The 21943-nt window shown below is 35.2% G+C and overlaps 1 protein-coding gene and 1 non-coding gene across 2 annotated transcripts; one reads left to right on the forward strand and one right to left on the reverse strand.

Moving 5' to 3' along the window:
• The first annotated feature begins 12098 nt into the window (after window positions 1-12098).
• LOC148867837 (uncharacterized) lies at window positions 12099-14405 on the forward strand. The gene is made up of 6 exons (XM_088979651.1): window positions 12099-12367; window positions 12623-12835; window positions 12986-13081; window positions 13217-13362; window positions 13524-13749; window positions 13876-14405. The coding sequence occupies exons 1-6, from the start codon at window positions 12236-12238 to the stop codon at window positions 14080-14082; spliced, it is 1020 nt and encodes a 339-aa protein (XP_088835777.1). The 5' UTR covers window positions 12099-12235; the 3' UTR covers window positions 14083-14405.
• Window positions 14406-20809: 6404 nt separating this feature from the next.
• On the reverse strand, window positions 20810-20893 carry TRNAL-CAA (transfer RNA leucine (anticodon CAA)). The gene has a single exon. It is a non-coding gene; the product is annotated as a tRNA-Leu (tRNA).
• Window positions 20894-21943: the final 1050 nt, after the last annotated feature.

Here is a 21943-nt window from a genome sequence, read left to right on the forward strand (position 1 = left end):
TGTTATTTCCTTTGTTTTATTTTTATTTTAAATCCAAAATTAAAAAAAAAAAAATGCCTAACCACTAACCGTTGCCCGGGTCGACGGTTTAACAATTCGAATCACCGTTTTTTTACTTTTTCAACGGTTTTGCATTGGAAGACTGTTGAGGGTAAATTTGGAACCGTTCGAGTGACCAGTTTCTGGTCCAAACGGTTTGACCATCTGAGTCAACGATGATTCGAAAACGTTGTTCAGAAGACATTCTGTCCTTTCACAATTCACATGCCACTTAGCAGTTGGTTAATGGTATTAAATTGGCACGTTTTGGAAGTTTAGGTATAGGATTGACACATTTTAAAAGTTGGGGGCCAAAGTAATGCTAGGGTATTAATCTGAAATTTTCCTGTTATCCTCCGTTGGGAAATCAATTTACCCAAATTTGAGAAGGGTATCACTTTCTTGGGTAAGTGATAACCAGAAAAATAAAATTTACTATGGGTCCCACTTATTCTTGAAATCTCATTGTCAATGGTTAAGTGAATCCCATTAACCAATTTTCCTCCCTTCATTTCACAATGTGTCCTTAGAGATATTTAAAGATAATTGAGGAGAAAGTGAGTGATGGTTAGTTTCCTAATAAAAATGAGAGGAAAAAGCCATGCTAACTGGCACCTCCATAAGCTTCTAGAGGGAATCTTGCACCCCCTCCATAATTGTCTCTTTAGGGCAATGGAGCACAAAGAAGTCATATGAGGTATCATAACATTGATTTACTATATACATACATACATACATACATATATATAACACATATATATATACATTTATAATATATATAGGTAATATAAAATATATGAAAAATATATAATATACATAAATATATGTATACCAGTGGGTTCGATTAACCATCGATTTTTTTTATATTGGTTAACCGAAACTGAATCAATACCTTTAGTCTTTCTCAAATACCAAATTGATCAGTTCGATTAACCAGAATTCCCGGTTTGGTTTCATCAATTTATTCAGTTTTTTTTTTTCCTTGTCGCCCTTATTAGTACCTGGCCCAGTTCTTACCAATTCAAATATGAAAAGCAAGTTTTTCAAACGTTTGAAAAGAGTTATCAAATGGCACATCAATATCAATCTCTCCAATCTCAAACTTTAGTTTGAAACTTGGAATGTTCAACAATAGAAGTTGGGTAGCTTTTGAGACATGATGTATTGGAAGCAAAAACCATGTTAAGGCTTCGAGAGTTTCCAGATGCACATCGGGAATATCTACCCATGAATTTAACACAAGCATAGGAGATATTCACATTATGGGCTTGCTAGCTAATATAGCCTAAGGCCAAGTTTGGAGTGGTTAAAAATAAGTGTTTATTCTAATTAGCACTTATTTTAGGCCAGAACCACACCAATAATCACTTGTTGACGTTTGAGAAATAAATCTAAAATAAGTGCTTATTTTGAGAGTAAGCACTTATTTGAAAAGCCCAAAATTTGGGCATAATTTTAAGTGCTTATTTTTTGCTTATCTTGGCTACCACATTAATTTGAAAATACCTATAATACCCCTATTTGAAATAAGTGATTTCTCATTAAATGCTCATAAGTACTTATTAGAATAAGCATTTATTTTTAAGCAATTATTCAATAAACACTTGTTTTTCAAATAAGCACATTAGATAACGCTAAACTAGGGGTGAGCAAATGGGTAGGTTCTACCCAAAACTGAATGGAACCGACCTTGAAGTAGCCTTGAACCGACCCAGGCTGGTTCCAAATTCTTAGAACCGACCCCCACCCAGGCCAATTCTAGGGTCTAGGGGTTTGCCTTACCCTAAACCGACCCGGTGAACCAGCCTTGGTTGGCCTTGGTAGAACCGACCTTGTTGGAACTTGCCTTGAAATAAACCCCAAAATACTTTTGGGGGATGTGGAGATTTGAACCCTGAATATTCATGGTTACAAAGGCCATGGTCTCACACTCTCACTTAACCATTGAGTTACTTAAGTGATTTGATCATTTGTTTTCATTTTAATATTTGAATGTGTACAATAAGTAGTGTGCAAGGTAATATTTACAAAATTTAAATTTAATTTATAAGTTTTTAACCATATAATGATAATCTACATGTTAAGTTATCCAATTTAATCAGTAAAGGTAATATAAGTTTTAAACTTTATATTATATATTTATTAAAAACCAAGTTTTTAAATAATATGTTTTTTTTTTTGTGAAGGGGAAGAGTAAAGAAAGTACAGGTTCCATGGGTAGATCCTGGAACCAACCTCGAAACCACCAAGGCCAGAACAAACCCTGGAATCGACCTTCACAGGGTAGGTTCCAGTTCCAAAAACATGGAACCGACTTCATGGAACTGAACCGAACTGGCCCTGCTCACCCCTACGCTAAACCATTGGATTGAGAACTTTGTAAAGATGGAACATGGAAGAATTGTAAACCGTAGGAATTTTTTACAATCTTGACTTTCATATTTTAATGCATCAACAAGAATCTAATTGGTTCCTAGTTGAAATTAGAATCAAAATCCATTTGAATTGGTATCAAAATGGTTTATTCCCCATAATTGTTTAGTTCAGATAGGAATTGGAATTGAAATTGGAATCGATTGGAATGGGATTCTCATTCCCAAAAAGGGAGAAAATTGAAGAATTGAATAATGTCATTCCACCAAGAATGGGAATCGAATTTTGATTCTATCTAACCAAATGATTGGATTCCGAGTCAAAAGTTCCATTAGGCGAGCCCGCTCCCCTTGCTAGCTTCCGCTACAACAAAACCCCCCTTTTACTTGTTTTAATACTTCATCATTTATAAATTGAATTATTATTAAAAAATCTAAAATGTATATAAATTAAGTAAAACTAATTTTATTTCACAAAAATGGTTATAAATGTAAAATACAATTAAAAATATATCATATTAAAAAGAATATAATTTAATAAAAAATAAACATATGAATTAACTATAAAAATATATTTGAAAAATATACAAGGAAATTAAATATAAAAATGTATATATATATATATATATATATATATATGATTAATTTAGGTAAATTAAGTAAATGGATAATTTTATTTAGGTAAAATTTTACCATAAAGCATATGCTAATTTTAAGACAAAAAGTGAACATTAATATAAAAATTACTAATAAAATAAATAAATTGTACCCTTAATGCATAAAATTTTACAAATAATTTTAGTATGTATGTAATATTAACTAATTTAGATAAACAAAGCTATGAAATATAAAAGAAAAAAGAAAAAACATAAGGCTCGTATTAAAAAGAATATGTATGTAATGAAAATAAAATATATAAGCTATAAAATAAAATAAACTATGTCATAAACATACATATGTGCATACATTATATTTATATACATAAAAGTTAAAAAAAAATATATTTATACTTTGAGAGTTATGCTTTAAACCACCTTCCCTCTTTAGCACCCAACCGCCTGACCTCCGCCTTCAGCCTTTTAAAATCTTGGGTGTATTAACATAAAACGCTATTGCTTTTCTCAATGTTTGAATCTAAAATGACAATGGTGACAAAAACAACCAAAATAAGGGGGTGTTTGACAACAAAATTAAATTTGTCTTCATCACATATTTACATCAACAAAATTATATTGCTTTTGTAAATGTATATGGTAGTTGTTTTTCTTTTCAAAAAATAAAACCAACCATATTGCCAAACACCTCGTAGGTTTCCTATGTTTCCTATGTTTTTATGAGAGTTTGAAAATCATTCCATCTATTAGGCCAGCCAAGGTCTCCAACACATTTTCTGATTGAGTTTTTTCTAGGAGTTGTGTGTGCATAATGGCACACCTATACTACCATGGACTACACCATGCTTGGGAGTGCTTATTTTTAAGCAATGCCCAAAGAATCAGACCTGACATATCAATCGCAGTCAAATCAAAAGTCAAATTATGATGATGTGGCATATACATATATCTACCATGGGGTCATATATTATATAACATATTATACAAATAATTTTATACTTGAATGTGATCAATAGATAGCCAGGGCTTTGATATTTAAAGCAATTAACCATGGTTTAAACCCCTTAACTCACATTTCTTAATGCAATATGCGCATTAAAGATTCACTAAGAAAACACAAATAATGAAGTCGATTAATGATAACAAAGTAATATGCATGGAAAAAAGGCCATGGGTTTGAATTTTTCCATTCACATTTTGAAAATTCTACACGATTGAGACATGGGCGGTTGTAGGAAATCAAGACCAGTTCATCAATTTCCTAGTTAAACCAGTTTGTTAGTTAGTTTTGGATGGTTTTTCACCTATTCTGATTCCTAAGGTATGACTAAACCAAATATAGGCTTGGTCACAGTTCAATCGACCAATTCAGTTAGGTTTTCTAAACATTGTTTTATGTGCTTATTTGCATAAGCATTTATTTTGGGTCGTGACCACACCTATAAAAACTTATTTGCATTTGGGAAATAAGTTTGAATTAGTGTGTGTATTTCAAAAGGTACAAATTTTAAGCTCTTACTTAATAAGTACTTATTTTCTTTATAACCCATCTCGATCTGCCGTGTTATTTTAAAAATACCTATACTACTCTTTTTGAAATAAGTGCTTCTTCACCAAATACTCTTAAACACTTATTTTTAATCACTTATCTATCAAATAAGCATTCCAAACAAGGGCTAGAAGTGTAGGTAAAAAAGCCTATGGAATCTAGACTCCTTTAGCTTAATAAATCTAGTAAAAGCTCTACAAAAAGGTTTCAGTTATTCCCATCTTCACATCAAATAAATATCACATTATATCATTATTACTTATCACTCTAAAATAAAAATTCTCGAATGATTACAAAATTACAAATTGTAATCAAGTTCAAACAACTATTGGAAGCTTCAGCCTTCTTACGTGGTGGGACACACTACAAGATAAAGTTTGAAAATGTCTTATCATAAGTCACAACATTAGGATTAGTAATGTAAAACTGAATGTGCTATGAATTCTTTTTAGCTCTTTGGTGCTTTGTCTTTTCAAAAGTTAGGTTGTTTGCTAAATAGAAACTGGTTTTAGTCTTCAGAGTGTCTGTGTTGGAGTTTTGCATGCCGAAGCCTGGACCATGGAGGGAGGAGCAGCTGATGGAGATAGGGAAGAAGGTCGTCTCGTTAAAAAAGGTATGGAAGAAAGGTGTGGTTGTGCTCTATTCAAGGTCTTACTAGACAAACATATGAGGGCCCACAGAGTTTTGTAGAGGATGAGAAATTTCTAGGAGAACAATAAATATGAAGTGGGGTAGCTAATGGATGAGGTGATGCAGATTTACTGTAAGAAAAAAGGGATTTAAAGAAATTTTTGAAGCAAGAGCTGTGATTGGTGAAATGGTACTTAGTCTTGTTTCAGAGATGGTATCCCAGGGCTGATACAAGGACAGTGGAGTTCTCTGAACTCTCCATTAGTGTTCGAATATTACGAGTCCCACTGAGAAAATGACGTGGGACTGGGGTGCAAACATTGTTCGATGCTTAGGAACTCCAATCAGAGAGTTCGTGGGGGATGATGAATTGGAAGGAGATGAACCAATATGGAATAGGTTGTTTTGAATAAGAGTTCAACTAAACACTGGACAACCTTTAGTTCTAAGTACTTTGGAAAGGGATGAAGATAGTGTTGAGACCTAGTATGACTTTATGAATGAAAAGTTATCGATTGTCTGTGTTAGATGTGGTATTATAGGGCATGAAGAAGATAGGTGTGAAGTGGTCTCGATGGAGAACATTGTAAAGCAATTAACAAGTAGAATGGGTAACCAATCCTTTGATAGAGTTGGGAGTTCCGGTGCTCTTGGTGTCCATATTAGAGCGGAAATGGACTATAATCAGTTTGAGTATATAATTAAAAGAGGAAACAAAACCGATCCAAAACAAGCGGAGGGTCCTACAACTAAAGAAACTATGAGAAAGGAGTCGCTAAGACCTTAACTCCTACTTGGGAAAGAGAGAATGGAGAATGAGCAAAGTGGCTTATTGGAGAGAGTGGTACAAAGGGACACATCGAGTGGAAGTGGGAAGTCGGTCAGGAGAAGGCTTTTCCAAGAGGAGCAGGAGCACTTGACTACAAAAGTCCATTGCGTTGTGGTTGGAGAACACCATTATCGAGTTCTGATTTTGCCGAAGAAGGTTAGTCGAAGTTTGGGGGGATTAGAGAACGGTCAAGGTTTGGGTAACGTGGCAGTTGAGGGAGGTACAAGTCAAAATCAACCATCAATGGAGTTGGGGCAGAGCAGGTGAGCGCAGTTTCATTCATTCTTCAGTTTGAAAAGATATGGACTACCCTAGTTTTGGAATTTTCAATAGCCTTATAATGACAACAAATCCAAAAAATTTTGAAATCTTCAGAAATCTTACTTGGAAAAATAAAGGTAACAAGATTGTAACAAAGGAACAGGATTATGTTGAGGTGATGTGGAGACAAAATAGGAAAAGAACAAGTGTTGTGATTCGAGACATCTCTGATAGTCAACTAAGACTTGGAACTAGTTGGGTGGGATCAGTTAAGAAGATGCAATATGAGCATGCAGGGGAACTGTTCCAAAAGCCAGGGGAAGTTGGAATTGTTTTGGTATGTTCGATGCAAAATCCGAAAAGGAAATAAGTTGCACAAAATGAAAGCGAACCTTTTGGCATAAATAGCCTAATCAATGTAGAAGCAGTTGAAGAAGGGAACAACTTAGAAGAAACAGGTGAAGCTACCGGAACTCTGGAAGGTGCAACCATGGACCTAGCCAGATGTAGAAGTTTTCCAATTGAAATCTAGTAAAATTGCTTAAGGAGAGGCAAGTCATATTATTTTTAAGAATGTAAAGGCTAATGTTTTCTTTAAATATTTTATTATGATTGGAATTCCCCTTGTAAGGTTGTAACTTCTACTAATACTCGGTCAATCCAAAAGATCTAGAAAAGTCACAAAAGGAAAGATCCTTGGATTGAATTATCAGATTCGAAATGAAGCAGAAGAGTTGCTCCAAGAAAAAAAAGAGAGTAGTTTTCTACCAAAAATTTTACTCCAATCCTGGTCGTGTTGTTAAAAAAGTTCAAAAAAGAAAAATGGAAAAAATTCTTTGAATACTATTTTAAGCCCCAAAATCCAAAAAAAAATCGTAAGGTGACCAGGATTGGAGTAAATTGGCATGATAAATTAACTTGGACTTTAAACAAAAATGGTTGTTTCTATGTCAAGTCAACTTACTTAGTTGCTAGGAATTTGGTAAATAAGGATGGCAAGTCGACTTCTCCAACTAGTGTTCCTTGTAGTATGAAAAAGCATCATTGGAAGGAATTGTGTTCTTTAAAAATTGACCCAAAAATAAAAAATTTTACTTGGACATGTTGGAATGCAGTAGTTGTGAATGCAAGCCTCTTTAAAAGTGTAATTGGAGATGTAACAAAGAAGAGGAATCCCTCTGCCATGCTTTATTTTTCTTTGATTATGCTAAGAGGGTGTGGTTTGGATGCGCCTTAAATATCAAACTTGTGCTTCTGTTTCTTCTTTTGCTAATTGGTTCAGTTAGTGGTTTGATCTATGTAAAAGCCAAGGTTATATGAAGACAGATTTGTTAGCATTATCTGCTTTTACTATTTAGGTTATCTAGAAACATAAAAAATTTATCTTTGAAAACTCTGCTATAAGCCTTGGTGTGGTGTTGCTTTCTATTGATTGGATGACAAAGGAGAGGGCCATGACTTCCCATCAAGGATGCAACCCTCCTTCCCTGCAATTGATCCTACATGGAAAGACTTTTTTTGGAAAGCCCCTAGTCAAGGAACTATAAAGATCAATACAAATGGGAGTTTTTTTTTTGTTTTTTTTAAGTAGATAAGGAAGGTTTTGGAGTCAATGCAAGGGAATCCTCAGGTATGTTGCTGCTATGTTTGGAAGTATACGAGTGCAATCTGAAATCCAAGCAGAAGTTGTGGTTGTTTTTCAGGGGCTAAAGTTGCTTCATTTTTTTTTTAATGATTCTCATTTCATTTTGGAAAGTGGTTGTAGTAACTTGATTCATGCCTTCTCCATTGAAAAGTTCTCCCTCAGTTTCTAGTGTATGATATTGTAAATTGATCAAAAGACAAGAATGTTAGTTTTTCTTTCACTAATAGGGCTGGGAATGTGGTAGCCCACAAGTTGGCTAGAATGGGTATCTCAGGTTTTGGATTTTTAGTCCTAGATTGTCCAAAGTGAGTACAAGATATAGCTGACCTGGACAATTCTAATGTATCTAGTTCTTCTTCAATACAAAGCTTTCTTTACCCCAAAACAAAGTCACAACACTAAGTTTACTATCAGTCCGCAATTTTTGTCATTGTTATTGATACACTTTTGAATTAGGGGTAGGAGTGATCATGGGCCGGGCCGGGCTTTGCCTTACAACAAGCTTAGGCTAGGCCCGGGCCCAGCCCGACCCGCATTATGGGCCTAAAAATATAAGCTCGGGCCCGGGCCAAGATTCTGGCCTAATTATTGTATTTTAGTTCCAAAATTAAACAATTGTACTTTTTTTCACTTATTGTCGTGGAGACTATAGTAACTTGTAAGAAACTTTAAACTTAATATCAAGATAAAATCTTCTAATATAAAAGAAATTAAATAACTATACTTTGTAATTTATAAGTTTCAATTGGTTATTAGTATGCTAAAAATTATAATTTTAACAAACCAATTCTTCTATCAACAAAAAATCAACCTAGAACATATAATATCCATAAAAAAATAACCATCTATTGTCATTTAATATCCAAAAAACAACTTTAAACATCTCTATAAGGGGCTCCATCTTCTATTAAATTCCTACAAATAAAAAGTGAAATAAAAAAGATATTAGCAAACTAAGAAACAATCATTCAAATTAATGTAAATAAAAAAGTAATAAAATATTAAAATTGGTTTCAATTTTACCCAAAACTTACAATCACTCTAAACTTCAAATTTATCTTCATCAATGGAGTCTTCATCACTAGAAGATGTCTTTTGGTGAGAGAGAGAGAGAGAGAAAGAGATTGGGCGCGACGGTGGTTTTGTTAAATTGGTGAGAGGAAAAGAGTCGAGAAGATTAGGGTTTAGTAATTTCTATTTTTAAATAACATAAATACATATCTTATATATATATATATATATATATATATATAGTATTATTTATAAATATCCAAGTAGGCCAGGCCTAAAAAATTAGGTCCAAGCCTGGCCCTAAATTTTGCGGGCCTGATATGCTGGCCCAGGCCCAAACTGGGCCTTAACAAAAAACCTAGGCCTAAGCCCGAATTTTCCAGATGGGGCCGGACTGAAATGATCACCCATAAGCAGGGGCTTATTGAAATAGCTGCGCTAATTTATGGGCCTCAAGAGTGGCCTACAAAAACTTACCTATATGATCCCTCACTATACAACCAAAGGCACACTTGTATGATCTCTCACTATATCCTCCTCTTTTAAGAGGCATAATGCGGGTCCAGAGTCGTCAAACCTACTGTACAAACTTGTATATTATGATGATGTTTGGTTTAACAACATGCATTATATTATATTTTCAAAAATGGCAAAAAAAGCATCAACATATGTTGTTTGGCAGTTTCTTTTTTTTTTCAAAAAAAAGGTCCATCTCTTGAGATGTATGTTTTCTTTTTTTTTTTTTAATTTTTCAAAGCGTTTTTTGGTATGATGGCTAGGGGTGTTCACTATATTCGAAAATTCTATTCTAAATTCAAAATTCAACATAATTGAATCAAATTTAAATAATTCGAATATCATAATCAATCAAATTCAGATATCCTATTCATAGGTTTTATGTAATTGAATTGAATTGATATGAACTTATTAGATTCTATAAATTTCATCCATGCTGCTCTCTACCAATTATATCATACCGTAGCGATTGTGTTTTGATGGATATGAAATTATGAATTGATATGGGCGCACTGACACATAGACCTCATAGGAACGTTTTAAACCACAAATTCTGGCTGAATTTATGGAGGAACTCTAATTTAGAAAGCAACCTCAAGAAAGAGATTATCCATAAAAAATAAATAAAATATAAAAAAAAAACTCATGAAAGAGAAAATTTGATTAAAATCCAAGAAACTTCATCCAAGCTAGTGGGTTAGGGCACTAAAACACGAAAACGGTATATTTTCTTGTGTATTTTATTTGGTTTTTCATTTAATTACACGCATGTTTGGCCGTTTGACATGCAATATATTTAACCTCTTATGATGATTTTGCTTATGCTAAATAGGGGTGAACAAAAAAAAATCGAAAAACTGAATAGACTAAAGTTGAACCAAAAAATTGATTAATCAAATCGGTCAGTTGGTGTTTATAAAAAATCAAAGGTATCAATTCGGTTTCAGTTAACCAATATAAAAAACCAACGGTTAACCGAATCAACCGGTATACATATATTTTTATATATTTTATATATATTTATGTATATTATATATATTATAAATCAATAAATATGTACTATATATAAATATATTTATATTTATAATATATTATTTATTATTTATTATTTAAAATATAATATTATATATATATATATAAATATTTATATATTTTTATAATATTATATTATAAAAACTAAAAAAACAAAAAATCGACAGTTAACCGAACAGGTCAACTGATTAACCAACTGATTTTGGTTTGGTTCTAGTTACTAGTTTTCCAAAAACCGGTACTACCGGTTCAGTTCCAAAAATGCCCCATGGTTCAGTTAATCGAACCATGAGCACCCCTAATAGTAATTAGTAGAACTATGAAGTTTTTTTCCATAAAATACATAAAAAGAGAATTATAAAAATAATTTATTTTTTAATATCTCAAATAATTTTGATGGTAGGAAATAATTATAATAAGATGGATAAATAAGTAAATAATCACCCATCTACGAAGGTTTCAACTTTAAAACCATGAACATGATTAATTGGCACCATTGCTTTGTTGAAGGAATAATTTATATTACACTTGAAATGCATGAGCAGCGCTCCATGCAGGCCAATTGCATCTAGCCATGAGGATTGAGGCCTTGACTTGAGAGGAGTTCAAATCATCACCCTACGAGATTGCCCTCTACAATGTCCTATAGCACATCGTCGTGTATTGAGAGCATCTCTTGATGATGATATCATTATTTTTGAAATTATCATTGGGAGATGTTTCCAAGGATGTTGTGGGGGGCTGATTTGATCTCACTTGAGAGTTGAGGGTTGAGGGCTGAGGGTGGGTGAAGAATGAAAAACCTCGCTCAACCAACATATATGTAGGAGGAATAACTGGATGTGATCAGATGGCTTTCAATAATAAAAAGTTTAAAACCGAAAACGTGGGGCATTAATGCAGGAAAGCTTCTCGTGGGAGAAGCCTGTTGCATGAAGCTCGTGGGATGCAAAATTTGGTTAATTAAGGCTCACTTTTATTAATTTGAACGCAATTAATTCCCCATCTGTTCAACAAATTAATCAAGTCAACTACTCTCCAGCTGATAAATTAGCGCAGCTATTTCAATAAGCCATCTGGTGTTGATGTTGGTGTTGGCAGGTGTTGGAAATTTATTAACATCGTTTAATATAGTGGGTGGGGATATGGGGGGAGTAATCGCTGGGCGGTGCAATGCAACTACAATTTCATGGATCATCACCATCAACATTTACTTTGAGTACTCACCAAAGCCTTACTGTTTGTTGAGCTATTTTAATTGACTTTTCTTTCTTAATTTCTTACATGTTACGTGCACCAATTCTGCACACACACATATATATATTCTCTCTCCAATTCTTACGTGTTACGTTCACCAAATATTTTTTTTTATTCTTTCTTCTTAATTACGTGTTAAGCAAAGTCAAAATATTTCCCTTTTTTTATTTAATTTGTTGTTTTAATAAGAGAGATAAGGCAATGGATGAAAATTAAATGATCCATTTTTTAAATATTCCGAGAGTTAATGCATGGCTTGGCCATCTCTATCATCCATACACTCTGACACAAGCTGTGCATGGTGTGTGCTCCAAATGCTACAAATAGGAGGGTGAGGCAGTGAGAGCTCCTCACTCATCTGCATCCATCTGAATCAATTAGTAGCTAGCGTAATAGAACTACTAGCTACTACTCTCGTCATCATCTTTAATTGGGCATTTGGGGTATTCTGGAGAGAGAACCGTAGCAGAGAATACAAATATGGCTTTTGGTGGAATCCTTGGGTTTGACAACGGAATTGTGTTGGCACCAATGGGTCCTGATGTGGCCGGCCCCAAACTGGTCGCCGCTGTGGCTAATGCTGGAGGCGTCGGCCTCTTGGCTAGCCCGGTCGTAAGTATCAAGTCATTCTTCTTCATTATCAACTTTGTCGTCTCTCTCCCCCCTTTTTTTTTCTTCATGGAAGTTGGAACATATATAACGTCTTTGATCCAGTAAAAGACAAAGCATATATATATATATATATATATATGTAATTGTTTTAATTTCCAATCATATGGGAAGAGAGATGATCGATATGAAATGATAAAAATAAATAATCAGCTTTGGTCTTATGCTAAGTTGTGGGGTTTTGCATGTTGTATACAGAACAGCTATGACATGACGGTGAAAGCCATCACGGAGACGAGGAAGCTGACAGACAAGCCCTTTGGGGCGGGAATTCTGCTAGAATTCGACAACACACGAACAGTGCAAGCTATTTTTGACGAGAAGCTTGCATGCATGCAAGTCTACTGGGGTGACTTCACCAAGGAAATGGTTGATGAAGCTCACAAACATGGTGTCAAGATATTGCATCAAGTATATACATATATATGTTCTATATATTCACATATAGAATGCGCACCCTTTATTAACTAATTAACCCAATCTGATGCTGAACATATATATAGCAATTGGTAAAATTAAGCTAATTAATTAATGCATATGTATGTCAAATATTGCTTGTAGATCGGATCATTGAAGGATGCAGAGAAAGCAATTGCAGCAGGGGTCGACTGTATTATTGTACAGGGAGTGGAAGCAGGAGGACATATCATTGGCACTGTAATTAATGCTCCCTCTCTCGCTAGCTCTCTCTCTTAGCTTAGCTTCTCTGTCTAATATTAATTGATCCAGCATGTACGTAGTTATAAACAACTAACCGGCCCCAAATAATTAATAAACGCTATGAATTAATAGGTTGGGCTGATAGCTTTGCTTCCAAGAGTGGTAGATTTGGTGGGGGACAGAGAAATTGCAGTGGTGGCAGCTGGCTCAATCGCTGACCCTCGCGGCTACGTTGCTGCCTTGTCATTGGGTGCTCATGGGATTTGCATGGGAACCAGGTAATTAATAATTAAGACAGCTTTAATTTAATTCATACATTTTTTATCATCTTTCTCATTCCATTGTTGAGTTATTCAATTTGAAGCTACGTACGTACTACTTCAACTTCAACTAATCCTTATTCCTGGATCGATGGATCAATTAAAATTTAAAATACCAGGTTTGTGGCTACCAAGGAATCATATGCAAACGATTACTACAAGCAACAGTTGCTGCACTACACTGAGGCGGACACAGACCGCACCGACCTGTACAATCGTGCCACCTGGAGGTCCCCCGTGAGGTGTCTCAACACTCCCTTCCATCAACAGTGGAAAAATGCACCCGAGTCTGTCGAAAACAATGAAGAACAACCCATCGTAGGCTATTCCATCATCCATGGAGGGGTAATTATATAATTTTATTATTCATCATGTCATATATATATATATATTGTACATCTTAATTGATGATATAAGTAAATTAACATTAGTTCGATATATCGATCTTCAATTGCTCAATTATTCCTGCAGGAAACTGTTCTTCGACGGTTTGCCGGACAAGTGGCGAATCCCACCACTGCAGGTGAGCTGGAGAACATGGTCATGTACGCCGGACAGGGCGTTGGGCTCATCAAGGAGATCCTCCCTGCCGGCGACATCATAAAGAATTTTATTGAGGAAGCGAAGGAGATAATCAAGGGTTTGGGCGACAAATACATAGATACCAACCAAGCCTGATCGCTGCTACTACTACTACTCTGCAACTAGTCATTGAATAAAGGCCTTTTAACACTTGGCCGGAGAATAAAATTTAGAAGATTATTGCATAGTACGTAGAGCTCTACTAGGTTGATTGGCCATGTATTGCATTACTGGCTTTTGCTTTATCTATCAAACCTACGTACAGTTGGTACCTGATCTATCAGAATAAACCATAATTAAGGTTGGATTAATTGGATTTCAATGATCTGTTTAATTATTTTGAGATTTCTGTATTTGAATGCAATTTGAAATCAATTACATTTCTACGTGAATAAATGAATTTACAGATTCAGATGCCCTTTTTTTTTTCTTATTTCTAAGGTTTGGAGGAAAAAGTAAACAAAGGAATGAAAAGACAGAAAAACCTATACAAAGTTTGAAGGTTTCTTAACCTAAATGTGAGTGTGACAAGTGATATTCGAAAGAAATTCATAAGTTCCAGATTTAATATTGTTATTTGCAAAATGGCAGATGATATATAATTATATTTGTGTTTTCTTCATTAAAAGATTACTCATTTTACACGAGAACATGGTAGATTGTTTTTTTTTTTTTTTTTTTTTTTGTTTAACTGAATTGGACTGAACATGGTAGGTTGGTTGATTCGTGATTTCGTGGCCCACTGGATATGAAAATAAAAAACAATTTCCACGTCAGCTAGAAAGGAATTTACCCGATTTATGCGGATCTACTGCCAACCTCACACATTTCTGTGTCAGCTGTCATCATTAATGAGACCACGACAGATTTTATAAAGACATCGTCCACGGTCCACCCATCCTCATATGTTGACGAATGACAGGTGGCACAAAACCGTGATTTTGTTCATGCTACTTGGGCAGTCCAACCCGAGCCCGGCCCAACCCGAGTTTTTGACACGGATTGGGCCTAAGTTTTTGGTGGTTGGGGCTGGGCCTGGGCCAGAAAATTTGAGCCCATTTTAAACTTGGGTCTGGGTTGGGTTGAGGCCTCAAGTAGCCCAATCCAACCCAGGGCTTTCCAAAAAATACACATATGTACATTATATTATATCAAAATATCAATTTTTTTTTAAATTATATATACATGTGTATATCTATAAACTATAAAGTATGAATATGTATATTTGTAAATGAAATTTGTACATATTTTTAATCAAATATGTTCTTAAGTTAAACCATAAAGCCCATTAAAAGATGGCTTCATAAAAATATAAACGTAAATTCTTTCAAACCCAACCAACCCACCCAAGCCCAGTCTGAGCGCAGGTGCAACCTGAGTTGTGTTGGGTTAAGTTCAGGTTGGGCTGGGTTGATAAACCTGGACTTAACCTTGGGTTGGGCCAGACCCAAGCCCAAGGTTTGCAGCTTTAGGGTTAGGTTTTGGTTGACCTTAAATCCAATCCAACCTGTCCAAATTGCATCCCTAAATTAACATTTTCACATCAAATCTGGATTTGCTCTTCACGTCAACTTTACAGCACTTTGCAGTCATGCATTCGAAACATCTTCTCATAAATGACAACATATACGTCCTGATATGTGGCTGCAAGTGATGTGAGATTGGTGCAAGAAACGTGATGTGAGAATAAAATCCAGATTCCAGCATATGAGCATATCATCTCTCTCTCTTGCACGTGCCATTCAACTGAACACATCAAAGTAGGGTCAATTTTCTCAGGTTCGCAACTCAGAGCTTCTTTTTTGCAGCAGGGAAATTACTGAAAGAGTTCTGGTTGAACAGGTTCAAAAGATAGCAATAGAGCTCAGGCGGGATGGGTCTATCAATGTCCCATTCCCCTCTAAAATTGATCGAACTTCCAAGGAAACTAAACTATACCTACCTTGCATGAGACTAATGAGATTCAAGTAATCTGAGAGAACACAGCATTCAGATAACTGAAGCCCACCTTGAAGATCAAAACAAACAGCACCATAACCTGCTCTTGCACTTGAGACAAAGGCACCATCAACTGAGGAATAGACTTATCATGAAGCTGAATTGCCAAGCACCATCCTCTTAAGAAAGAAATAATCTCTGTTAAATCTAGTACAGTGGGCTTTAAAAGCTATTCTTAACCCAGAGACTTAAAAGCCTATGTATTAAACTCTAATCAAATAGTTCGGGCTCAAATTTAATTAAGTTCGATTCTATTTGAGCTCTAATCAAGTTTAAATATTAAGATAAACTCGCTTAGTTAGTCGAGTTTCACCAATAAAAAGTTTGACTGAAAATCTCATATATATTATAAAATATAAAAATATATTTTATATTATATTACAATATAAGAATATACTATATATTATAACCTAATAAAATTTTAATGAAGTTTTCATCTTGATTGCACCTCTAACATAGCGGGATGTAGAACCAATGATACCACCCGACGCCATTGGGTAAAATGCTAAATGAAATTGAGTGGTTGCAACGACCGATGTGAGGTGTTGTCATTGCTTCTGACAACCTATTAAACAGCCATTGCAGTCATCTAAGGCTGCAAAAGGTGGAGGAAGATTGTTGCAAGCCGCGATTATTTTACTCTCACTGATAGTTTGATACCCGTTCTCGTATACATACCGACATTGAAGTCGTGACCTACCATAATAAGGTGGGGGTAGGTGCCACAGTAGTTGACTGCTCAACCGATCGGCCTCAAAACCCATGAACCATCATCTGCCAGCTCAATTGTAGCTATCACACCACAACACTCCCTGAGGCCCTGCTCGTTTGGGTTTAGGCAGATCCACGTGCCCCCATGTTTATAGGTAACACCCTCCGAGAAATCGATCAGGATGGTGCGTTCCAGGTGGCATTTTATTCTACCCACCCACCCCACTTGATTAAAAAAAAACTTTGGGGCTGTTTCTGTTTGTGACCTTTTTACTGCCTTGTATGAAATAACGTATCATTTATATAAAACTTCCAAATAGCCAAAATTGACGAAGCGGAATTGGTGTATTTTTTCGCGTGGTCTTTTAGTTATTTATAAGTTGGAAAGACTGATTTTCAGTTTATTTTTATTTAGTACATGGATGATCTAGTTATCAAAAGCTGAAACGCCAAAAAATATTATTTTGAATTGATTTTGGGAAGCTTTAATGTTTTTTGTATTTTATTTTCATGCAGAAAAATATGAAAAGATGCACAGAAATATATGCATCTACCAAACATACTTTAAGCTGTTTAGATCTTTATGCAAAAACTTAATCTTTTAATTGTCAGAACTATTAAAAGATCTTTCGAAAAAATACATCAAATAGGCTTAAAAACTATAAAACAAATTAAAAAGAGCCCAAAAAAAAAAATTAGTATAACGATATCGGAATAAAAGAACTACCAAAAAGACACGTCAAATAAACCCAAAAACTATAGAACGAATGAAGAGTAACCGAGTAAGAAAGAAGATTAATACAATGATATCGAAATAAAGCGTCCTTGATTCTTGGGTTGGATTACGTTGCTTGATGAAGAATTGTATTGTATATAAATAATATTGTTTGATCAGTTCAACAATGATGGATTGGCTTTGGTAGTATTCTATTCTATTGACCATTGGGACACGCCTTTCTCTGCATTATTGAAACACGGGAGGATTTATATGGTCCATTCATTCTTTCATTACTAATTCTTTTCTTTTGGGGTAATCCATCCAAATTAAATAACAGCCGCTAATGTTATTGTGCCAGGACGACCACCTGACGTTGCGGAAAGAAAAGATTACCAACGCCCCAAGCACATCTGGACTCCCTGAATGCTTATACTTGTACACAATTCCAGGGTTATCTTTACTTGGGAGATAAAGTTGAAGTTGATAATAAATGATTTGGTTTAATATTATAATATATTTAAAATGGCAATTGTATTAAAAAAAGTCTGTTTTTTCAAATTTTAATGTGTTACATCATTTTAAAGATTTAGGATCACTAATTGATGTCAATTTACGGGCATGTGTGGGTGTTATAGGTAGAGGTATTTATAATTTTGAATTGTTATAGGTCTGCAGTTTAATTTATAATTTTAATGTGGAGTGATGTTAATTTATCTTAATTAAATAATAGCCGTTAATGTTATTGTGTCATTTGGGGTAGGTGTCAGCTTGGAATTGATACCAAATCACTGGTGGGCAATGTTTTTAAATCGTTGTTGACTCAAACGATCAGACCGTTCGGCCCGAAAACCATTCAAGTAACTGGTTTTGTTTCACCCTTGACCCGCTCTTAGATCAAAAACTGTTGATTTGGTCAGAAAACCGCTGACCCAGGTGGTCGAACTATCGATTCGTTTGACCTGGATAACGGTTCGCGGTTTGAAAAATTGCAGATCTAAGACATGAACTCAGATCTGATATTTATGAAGAAGAAGAAGAAGAAGAAGAAGAAGAAGAAGAGAATATCTCAGATCTAGATCTGAGAAAAAAATGAAAAATCAATCTTAGATCTAAGATTTGAGAACTCGTATGAGATCTACCATCTGCGTTGTGTTACCGCCATCGCCGTCACCATCTCGTTGTCGCTATCGCCGATGAGCGCCGAATCATTCTCCTCCTATTCCTTTTTCTTCTTCCCTCCTTCCCTCTTTCTTTCCTTCCATTTTTTTTTTCTTCTTTGCCTTTTTTTTTTTCTTTCTCCTTCTTTCTTTCATTCTTCTCTTCTTTCTTAGCCAACAAAATACTCTTCTCCACTCCTCCAATCCTACTTTCTCTGTTTCTCATGACACATATACTATTTGGCCTTTTCTAATATGAATCGTCTAAACCATTTGACCCAGACGGTCGAACTGCTGACCCGGAAACCAGTAGCTAAAACGGTTCTATTTCTGGATCAGTTTTTAAAACCTCGTTGGCGGGTATGAGTGTTATAAGTGAAGGTATTTATAATTTTGAATTGTTATAGGTTTATAGTTTAATTCAGAATTCCGAGGTAGAGTGCAGTCAATTTATCCCTTTAAAAAATGTCAATTTGGAACCATTCATTTCTCAAATCCCAAAACTAATCAATAGAAATAAAATACTTATGAAACGCTCTGATGCTAAATACCTACCAATATGCTTGATGGCATATATCGGTTGTTTGGATGATATGCATTTTTTTTTGTATTTTTTCAAAATTTATTCAAAGGGGTTATACTCTTTAGAAATACCTCTGAACACATCAAAACACCAAAACATGCATTATTTGGTTTATCAATGCGATAAGTATCCACCGATACGAACAGAAATGTGAACTTTGATTACAAGGAGTGCATGACTCGTCTAACACACGTACACATCTTCCTTTCCCACCACAGATGAAAGGAATCTTTAACTCAGTTTTCACTGCTTTAGCTTAATTACTGGATAAATTTACCACTAGGGATGGGGCCTACCTTCACACATGAAATCTTGCTGGCTCCTGCTGCTGTTTCAAATTCAACGTCCAAAACCACAAATTGCTTTATATTTTGATTTTGTCTGTGTTGCGACAGAAATCAAATGTACATACATCCAGATGCAAAGGCCAAAAACCAAGGACTAGAGTAAGAATTATAAATCAATAGCCAAAACCTTGGGCCTGGAACCACGGACCATCCTACTCGTTAGAAAAAAGAAGTTAAAAAAAAAATAAAAATAAAGTGGTATGTGGGGATGCATCTTGTCATGTACTTCCATGGAAATCCAATTTGTAACCCACCAAATTTAGAGCAAATGATTGGATCCCACCCACCATGGGAGAAAGTTGGACTACCAAACCGACCATGTTAAGTAAACATGTCCCGTGCAAATTTGGCGTCAATTTGAATTTGGTACATCCCAAACCACGGTTCTGAGAGTTCACATCTGTGCTCCCGATATAAGATAAGATCGGGATGTGTTGTAGGACATTGTGGGGCGCCCCAGAGTTCTGACTCTTCTGACTACTCACCATACCAAGAGAGGGAAAGGGGGTGAAACCTATTTTATCAATTCGGGCGGGATAAGAATAAGGTTCTTTGTGATCCTAGAAAGGTCAGAGATAACTAGCTAGTTTCTAAAAAAGGGCTATGTGGCATCTTAGCAGGTTGGGACACCACGAGCTGCTCAGACCTCGGTCTTGGCTGAGGTGCTCGAGATGCCCAAGCTAACTTGGCTTGTTGAGGTGTTGAAAAGTGTTGAGTTGTCACTGAGTTATCAAGCCACTCCACGTGTCTGTGTGTAAACAAGTTAAACCAAATTACCCCATTTCAATTACCCCATGCCCGTACCAGAGGTGCTTAACGCGGGGCAGGAGTTCACACCATAAGTTTGGATGAATTTGGCTTAATCTCTGGTTTGGTCGAGGTCCGATCCGCGGGTCAAACTTGATCGAGTTTCGTGGCTCAATATATTGGGCCCCCTTTACCCTATATATTGTATTCTATTACTAGTTCAGTTGACTTTGTTGGACATGCATCCCACAAGTTGGGGATTCGAGCTTCGTAGCTCAATTGATTGTGATCCCGTAATCTATTCTGTGGATGTCAATAGGGGAGCTTCGTCGCTCAATTTTTCATGCTTTGTCATTCCAAATTTAAAAAGAACAGAAAACGAAGACAAAGTGAACAACTTGCAACTTTGCAAGGAAGCTCGACCCATTGGCGATGATGGCCGATCGATTCTGTGGTTGTGAACTTCCTGTATGCTTTTTCTTGGATTTTTTTTTTAATTATCCAGTGAATTTATTTTATAATTTGATAAATATAATTGGAGATATATTATTAAAAAATAATCTGTCAGAAGTGGGATTTGAACCCACGCCCTCTTTCGAAGACCAGAACTTGAGTCTGGCGCCTTAGACCACTCGGCCATCCTGACGTAAATAGATGCTTGACACTTACGCCATTCAGTCCATTAAAATAACCAAAGATTATCTAACGAAAGAAAAATATTAGACACGTGGCGAATTTAGAAAGGTGTATATAGTGTAGTATTTGATGGTTGTCGGTTGATGGGAAAATCCATATTAATGCAAGGATTATAGCCTAAATTGGGATCGTCCGCCAATAAAAAAATTCCTACCATGATCTGAAATCGCACATCTCAATCTCATACATGACGGATTGAGAATACTCCAAGGCCTTTAGTCGGAGAAAGTTGAAAATTCCAAATGCAATTAAATCACAACATTCATATTCAGTTTAAACTTTATAATTTAAGAGGGTGTTTTTTATGTCTGCCTTTTGCTCGTAATAAGACCTTCAAGAAAGACTGAAAGGCGCCATAACTGCACCTCTCACGTATCACCCATCATTGGCCATCAGTGATAATATAAACCTATGAAATGTATCTGTTGGATTTGAATTGGATTCAGCAATACTAAAGTTGATTTGATTAATGAATCCTTAAATTCAATTCTGATCCGAAATCTGGTCAAATTTGAAAACATCGGATTTTAATCTTATCGGATTCAATTTGGATTTCGATTAATATTTTTTGAAATAAAGAAAGAAATTTAAAAAATAAAAAATAGTTATTTTTAAATTTTTATATATAATTAATTAATATAAATAATATATATATATATATATATATTATAAAATAATTGAAGTCGAATTTCAATCGGATGAGACATGGTTAAATTCACATCCGATCCAATTATTAGCCAAATGCAGATTATGAAATCCAATTATATAAAAAAATCCTCCGAATCAAAGATAAATTGGATCGGGTATTGAATTTTAGAAACATTGACAACCCTCTATGTGTCTTGTGGGTAGAAGATCCAGTCTACCCCCTACCCCTCTTTGTTCAAAACGAGGCCTTCTGACCCCTATTCCAATTCCACTTTAAGCGCAAAACAAAGTGCATCCACTAATGAAGTGGTAGAATTAAATTATTATTTATTGTATTCCCTTTTCATAGATA

The sequence above is a fragment of the Nelumbo lutea genome, chromosome 3 (genome assembly GCF_056320005.1).
Source record: "Nelumbo lutea isolate HS-2025 chromosome 3, American lotus-T2T, whole genome shotgun sequence".
Lineage (NCBI taxonomy): Eukaryota > Viridiplantae > Streptophyta > Magnoliopsida > Proteales > Nelumbonaceae > Nelumbo > Nelumbo lutea.

Excerpts from the sequence above, each read along its gene's own strand:
- LOC148867837 (XM_088979651.1), top strand. The coding sequence starts at position 12,236 with ATGGCTTTTGGTGGAATCCTTGGGTTTGACAACGGAATTGTGTTGGCA. Across the intron at positions 12,836-12,985 it reads GTGTCAAGATATTGCATCAA|ATCGGATCATTGAAGGATGC; the intron begins GTATATACATAT and ends TATTGCTTGTAG. Across the intron at positions 13,082-13,216 it reads GAGGACATATCATTGGCACT|GTTGGGCTGATAGCTTTGCT; the intron begins GTAATTAATGCT and ends ATGAATTAATAG.